At 37.1% G+C, this 7,908-nt stretch overlaps 1 protein-coding gene across 1 annotated transcript in view; it reads right to left on the bottom strand.

Annotated features, from left to right (window-relative positions):
* Positions 1-7,413, bottom strand: part of nt5c3a (5'-nucleotidase, cytosolic IIIA) — an 18,872-nt gene extending 11,459 nt beyond the window's left edge. The window contains exon 1 of the mRNA XM_014021610.1: positions 7,230-7,413. Within this exon, the coding sequence (XP_013877064.1) occupies positions 7,230-7,367 (138 nt within the window). The 5' untranslated portion in view covers positions 7,368-7,413. The remainder of the gene's footprint in view (positions 1-7,229) is intronic.
* Positions 7,414-7,908: the final 495 nt, after the last annotated feature.

Genomic DNA, 7,908 nt, shown 5'->3' on the forward strand with positions numbered 1-7,908 from the left:
CAGATTAATTCATTATCAATAACTTGCGTCCTTAAGGAGTTAACTTAATTTATATCTACTCATATTCATGTAATTAAGCGTTTTAATGATTTGGCCAATTAATTGATTAACCGAAAAAATAATCAACCGATTAATCGATTACTAAAATAATCGTTAGTTGCAGCCCTAGTTATTTTACGACTATCTATTCCCCCACCAGAAGGGGCGCTCGCCTGACAGCTCTGCTTAATAAAACACAAATTTCTGTGAATAAAAGGCTGAAACACAGACGTGTATGATGACTGTCGCTCTGTGACCAAAGGCTTTGCAGAGATACTTTGGGTGGCGTTTGGCCAAACAAATCTCTTTTACTGAATACATGTCGACGACTGCCTCCACTTCAACTCCATTTCTCTCAATAAAAAGCAAAATAAGACAACTTTCATTCTATCGTTGTACAGTTGTTCTTCCGTAGGCAGAAAGGTTTTTTTTCCCTCCTAAGTTTTGACAAAATCTGTGCTTTTTTCTGTCAGTTCGCATCCTCTGAGTGTTCCTTTTAGCGAGGGGTGAGCGATACTACAACTTTGAAATCCATCTGATTCCAAATAAATACTTAGAAAATATACCCAAGTCTGTATTAATGTTTTTTACTTGTAATGGGATGTTTATAGAATAACTTTGATACTGCGAGCTTCTGGTGGTGAAACAGATTATTTTAGGGGTACGGTAAGTTGGCACGACCTGTTGTGGAATATGAACAAACAAGGCTTTTTTCATTTCTGTTTTAAAGTTGTTGTTTTTTTGCCATCTGAAACTTTTTACAAATTTTGTTCATCCCTTTTTGACTTAAGAATGAGAAAAGCTTTGTATTTTAATTTTTATTTCAGTAAACAAAAATTAAATAACCACTTGTTTCTTGTTTTTCAATACCCGTTTCCAAAATGAAAATCTAACGACCAAAAGATACGCTGATCTTTGGACATGTCCAGAAAAGAAACAGTGGTATTGGTAGAAGGATGTAAGAGATGCAGCTGTCAGGGGGGAAAAGGCAAGCGATTTAAGGATGCAGTTACAGAGGACATGAGGCAGTTGGAGTGAGGACAGAGGACGCTAAGGACAAAGTGAGATAGAGGAGGACGACTCACTGTGGGAACAGCCAAAAGAAGAGGTAAAAGAAAAGCCTTACATAATCCTACCTAAAAAGTGACATAGCCTGCTGAATATAGTCTAAACGTTTGCTACAAAGTACCACCTATTTGAACTTAGCTCCTCTTTTTAATGTAAACATCATTTTCATAATAACTAGAGGTAACGTAGTTACTTGATTGTGGTATAGAATTGAACTACAGGGGTTAGAAAGTGAAACACCTGGTTTTAGACCATAACATCCTTTCACACAGCTTCCTCTTTCATCCACAGTTAATCCTGTTGGATGTGGTTGGTCCTTCTTGGTGGTATGCTGACATTACTCTGGCTACAGTGGCTCTTGATACATCACAAAGACTTGCTGTCTTGGTCACAGATGCGTCAGCAAGACGTGCACCAACAATTTGTCCTCTTTTGATCTCTGGTATGTCACCCATAATGTTGTGTGCACTGCAATATTTGGAGCCAAACTGTGCTCTTATCCTGCAAATTGAACCTTCACACTCTACTGGTGCAATGTGCAATTAATGAAGATTGGCCACCAGGCTGGTCCAATTTAGCCATGAAACCTCCCACACTAAAATAACAGGTGTTTCAGTTTCATTGTCTAACCCCTGTATGTGCCTGGAAAATACATGATCCCCTCCCCTAACCCCCACACTCAAAGTCAAACCCCAAAGAAGAACTGAGCTGGATATGGTTATTCCTGAGTTCTCAGAAATACAAGCCTCTGACTTGTAAGTGATAATTAGGATAGCAAGACGGGTCGTCTTAGAGTGATTATGTGTGATCGTGTTTTAGTGGTTTCCTTCTGCTGTACCCACACTAGTGGTATGCTTGTGATATAGCCATCTGGGGCTCGTGATAAAGCATAGTGGCTCGAGAAAGTGCCGGTGAACCAAAGAGACTGGATCCACCCAAGTTCAAACAAGGACCACCACAATGTTACAGTTTCATTTAATGTATAGCATGTTATCAGGTTTTGGGAAATTAATAATAATAATAATAATAATAATAATAATAATAATAATATTACTGAGCTGCATCAGTACATTTTGTTTTTCATTATAATGACATATCTTTTTTTTTACAAGTAAAAGCTTAATTCTTTGAAAAAGGTCAGCATTTTTTGTACTGTTCTCGGTCTTTCTGTGAAATGCATTGGAACAAACATTCTTATCTTGCTGACATTATTGCGCTGTAGGAACATTCCAAACAAATCTATGAAAACATTTTGTACCCTTTTAGCCTCTGTAGATAAGTTATTGTTTTTGCATCTGTTGTGATGAGTTTATTACTAGAAGAGAAACATTCCTACCATGTTCAAAGATCAATTAATATTATAACAGTGCAGTCATATTAAAACCCATATGTGAAGTAATTTGATGCAGGTTGGCTCTCATGGTCTCTGTAGACAGAAATTATGTTACATTAACCAGGGTTGCAGTTCAAGTGCAGCTCTCAAAACTAAACTTTATAAAGATTATTATTGTTTGAAAATATTTGTTGGAAAACGGGCAGAAAATGATATTTTGTTCTTCTTTCTGTTGCCTTTCATTTTACTTGAGATTTGTATTTTTTGTTGTATATAAAATTTGTTTTGTTTTTAAATGAAATGAATAAAAAAAATGTCCTGAGAGGTTTTAAAGATGGCAAAAAAGTTACTCCGCTCTGCCCTCTAGAGGTCGAGGGGATGAAAGACAAATAAGCAGCAAAAATGTTCAAATTAAAGAAGCCAAATGTCTGTAATACTACTCAATATATACAATTTTAATAGTCTGTCTATGTTTTAAAGATATTTAAAAAATAAGATGAAAATAAGAAAAATTGGAAATTGTGAGAAAATAGACAAATGTGGAGTGATAACCACAGAAGTCATATGAGTGGAACAAATAAAAAGAAATTTATAACCTAAAAAAATAAAATTACATAGTGATCATCTAAGATTAAATGTCTTTTTATATGACAGACTGATCTTTTGAATCTATAGCACAAAAATTGAGATAGCAAGAAAACAAAGGCCAACATAAACGGTTTAATGTTTTATTGGATTTCTGGAATTTAGTCTGACTATTCTTTGCTTATTAACAGCACCAATTAAAAACAGAGTCACAAGTTTTCAGGGTGACAGCAGTCAGTAGTCGTGTTTCCATCCATTTGTAATGCAAATTTTGAGCAAACTTTTAAAATTCGCTAAAAAAAGTAATACTCAGTCATGTTTCTATCAACTGGCTTGGAGAGGATCAACCAGGCTACACAAAGTGTAATTACGTCAGACGATGACGTTACGCATGACTGTAGTAAACAGGATGTAAAGTCACAAACTCACAGGGACACATCTCTGGACAATGGAGACAAGTTATCAGGAACATGTTGCTACTATCAGGAAAGTTGTGATGATTCTGTCATATTAACTAATATTGATGATGTTACATGCTGTCTGGAGACGTAGAGAAAGAAGTGAAATTCTCTTCACGTTATGGGAATAACTGAGAAGACGCCAACAGCGGGAGGAGGGGCCAGCTTTAGCCAGAGCTGCTACAATTATTGGACAGCGGGAACAGCTGACGGAGGTAAGTGTTCGCTACGTCAGAACTTATTTGGCAAATGTGTTTCCATCTCCCCTTTTGTGTATTAACTCTTTTTTCGGAATATCCAAAAACCATCTCAAGTGAGCGTAAAACCTTTATTGCTAATTTTGCCCTTTCCATCCACCTTTTCTAATGCGATACTTCAAAATGTGCTTAAAAAACATCGTTGGAAACATGGCTAATCACTACTACATCCCAGTCTTAAACCAGAGAACTGCATTATAGTAAAAGGAGCAGAGTCGTCAAAGCCATGCTGCTCTGTGAGGCAGCTTTTAGGATAGCTTTTTTAGGAAAGCTTTAGGAAAGCTTTTTTTAAGCTTTTTTTAGCTTTTAGCTTTTAGTCGCCTTTAAATAGGCTTGTGAAGATCACAAACATTAATCTGTGTTAATTAAAATAGCAATAGTACTTAAAGTTTTGGCCTTATAAGGTCTCTTAAATTCCATCTGAAAAAGACAAGGCAGTGAACATCTTTCAACTGTTAATGACGCTCGCTGTCAGAATAAGAAACAGTCAAGTGACAAGCTTCAGCTGCTTTAAATACACAGAAGTCAGCTGATGGACTGTCTAAGCTGCTCACCTGACTCACGCAGGACGACACTATCAGAGGTCATGTCCAGTTTAAGATCTTTGACCGTCCCTATTAAAAGGTTAGATTTACAGTAGCCTGACAAAACACGTCCATACGTGAAAACTATAGCATCACAAACTGGACAATTAGGAGTTTCGTTCCTACAGGTAATCGTGCCAACAAACCAGGTGTTGTGAAATCAAAGGTTACAGGGATCTCACACAATTTACAAAAGAGTAGTGTTTTATAAAGGGAGTGTCTGTGTGAACTGTTGAGCTTAAAAACCAGAAACACTATTGTGTAAAGCTGTTTGTTAAGTAGGCATTTTTCTGATGAGATTCTAATGAGAGTTGGAATAACGAGAAATAGTTCTTTACAAGAAAAATCACAACACAACGCTTTGCTGATTTCATCTTCAAATTATTTGATATTTTAAGTTTTGGGGATTACTGTCTAGGGATGCACGATATATCGGTATTAATATCGGTATCGGCCGATTTTGGTCATTTTTTAGAATATTGGTATCGGTCCGGTATGTAAAATGGGGCCGATATTAATGTCCGATATTGATTTCCCAAGTTTTAGCTTTGTGTTTCTGTTTTGGGAGTGGAGATGGTTGATTGAGCAGCATCTGTTTGATCGTGATAGTGATATTGATGTAGGGCTGCAACGATTAATCGATTAATCGACGACTAATCGATTATTAAAATAATCAATGATTAATTTAATAATCGATTAATTGGTTTCTTTTTTTGTTGTTCTTTACTTTGTTTTTCTCTCCAAACTGCTTTGACACCTTCCACTGCCACATCTGCCTTTCTGTCCTTGACACACATGCACAGTAGTGGTAACTGGGGTAGGCCGTGGACGTCACAAGACATTATACAGACAGGCTCTRGTRTCATGGCTACCTGACAAYRGAGCTCAAAAGTGTGGGAWCWTTTTAAGAAAATGAAAGARAAACCTGTRYAATATCTGCAGAGCAGAACTTGTCTTCCACAGCAATTATTTTTAGTTAGCATATAGCTAAAATCTAATGATGGTTATACAATAGCAGCTGCATTCTGACGTGATAAGCTCTATGTTTTATATTCAATTAACGTATGATCTGATTAGTCGACTAATCGAAAAAATAATTGGTGATTATTAAAATAATCGTTTGTGGCAGCCCTATATTGATGCTGTGCAGTCAGGAATAACTGAAGTAGGGAGTAATTGTCAGAGGTCTGGTTGTTTATTTACAGTATCAAAAAAAGACCCAAGTGTGTTTTTGCGTACGTGTATAATATAATTTGTATGTTTGTGTAATATCAGTAAATATCGGTTATCGGCCATAACAGAAAAATTTATATTGGATATCGATATCAGCTGAAATTTTCATATCGGTGCATCCCTATTACTGTCATAGTCGTAAAACACATCACTGATCTCCATTTTTGTAGAATTTACAACAAAAACAATGATGGTCAAAAATGCTAATACTCATCTGACACTATGAAAGTAAAAAAAATGGTTATTAATTTTCATTACTTAGTTAAACATAACTGTTAACTTAAATGTATGGACATGACAGCTTTGGTTACAAAAAGAATAAAAATAAAAGCTAAAACATTTAAAAGCTGATCCAGCCACGTTAGCAATGCATTATGCAAAGTCTAAAAACATGTTATCTAGATGTTAAAGTTACTGGAATTTTTCTATTATATCTAACAGAATTTTGTGAGTGTGTTTGGGCAAATAACACAAGTTGCTAAGAGAGCTGATTCTTTTATTTATGAGACTTAGATAACAGCGACACTTGACTTCAAGAAGGCCTGGATAAAGACAAGTTTAATATGAAATAATGCAGTATTCAATTAGCCATAGTATTCTTTGTTAATCTACACGCTTCTATTACAATTATGAATCAATTTTAATGGTTCAGGAATTCAAAAAGAAAAAAATAAGTAGGTCCTCTGGAAGAAGAACCCATCCAGAGGACCTACCTTTTTTTTCTACCTGGATTACTGAGATGAGTCAGGACAGTTCAGGAATTTCTTGACAAAAGCTAAGGGAGTTGTGGGACAGAGGTGAAAAACGAAGGTGCGGTAAAATACCAGGCATGAATCAGATAACAAAGAGGGAAGGTTTATGATGGGAGCTTCACAAGCAGTGGTTTAAAATGGTTGGTATTTACAATATTATGAAGTGAATATACGTTTCACTTAAACTGATATTAAGATTAACTAATTACTGACTGAATCCTGTGTAGTTTGATGCTAAAGATGGGACGGGGGATCATGATAATGGTGGCAGCAGACTAACAGGTGGATGACATCACAGGAAGATGAAGAGGTATGCTGTGGTGACTTTTTTTAGGGTGAGCAGCCAAAAGAGAAATAAATTGCATTTCTTGTAATTGGTTTCCCTAAAAATAATCTAGCAAATATAGATTTACAGATACCTACAATAAAAAATGTATAACAAAGTTGTTATTAAGTAGATTGTGTAAATTACTGTTAAATCTTATTAAACTAGTACTGAGAGCTTTCCATCCATGTGTATGCATCTGCATAACCTGCATGAAATAAGAACACAAAGCTGTTTTCAGGAATGAATTATAAAGCATCACTGACACAGAGGTCTGTTGTCAGAGCTTTGAGAGCTAAAACAGAAAAGCTGCAGCTCTTTCTGTTTCAATAAAAGCTGACCTCTAAAATTAGCTGCTGTTTAGGGGGAACTAATGCGCATGCGCAGAGCATCAAGCACGTTTACTGTCAAGTTAACTAACACACTGCAGTCAATTTCTTGGTAGTAATATTCAAAATAAATGCGACCATTTGTAGCAGCACCATTCAGCACTGAAGCCAATATACGTTTATTTTGAAACCACTTTCACCCCAACTTCCTGTTCGTTAACTACCTATGCTAGTTTTGACGTCACAGTTGGACTAGTTAAACTCACCATTTCTATGATCTTAGTTTTCTTCCCAGCTCGCTTCTTCTTGGCGACGACGTATTGGGTCAGTGCAAGGCCACCGACCAGAACACAGACGCTGGCGCTGGCCGCGGCTCCGACCTTCACCACGGCCATCCTGTCCATGACGGTCCACTTCAGTTACCAGCCCGCCGCATGAAGAGTCCCGTCTTTCCTCCTGTCAGCGCCGCCGTCCTACAGGCGTGCGTGAGCACGCAACCGAAGATCGTCTATATTAAATGTGACGAGTTGCTCTGCGTCAATACTGTTACACGCTCTTTTAAGTGAGCTTATTTAGCAAATGTGTAACGTCCATGTCAAAAAGAAAAAAAATTGTATAGGTCTTCTGGACGGGTTCTTCTCTGATGAAACGTTTCGTCTCTCCTCCAAGAGACTTCTTCAGTCTGAGAGTTTCAGGCAAAATTCAGGCTTTTAAGCCCTGCCTCCATGTGACTGATACTCACATCACATGGCTATCTTGACACCTAATTAACACCTATTGTTAACAGGGGGTGGAGTGATACTGGCAATAGCAGCACTGTAGGAGGGGGACAACTGAAAACGGAGGCCTCCACCTCTGTTTAATGATGGACGGTCTTTCTTCACAAAAATGGCTTCTTTTACGCCTCTCTCAAACCAACGTTCCTCTCTATCAAGAATGAGAACA

Source organism: Austrofundulus limnaeus, unplaced genomic scaffold (genome assembly GCF_001266775.1).
Source record: "Austrofundulus limnaeus strain Quisiro unplaced genomic scaffold, Austrofundulus_limnaeus-1.0 Scaffold299, whole genome shotgun sequence".
Lineage (NCBI taxonomy): Eukaryota > Metazoa > Chordata > Actinopteri > Cyprinodontiformes > Rivulidae > Austrofundulus > Austrofundulus limnaeus.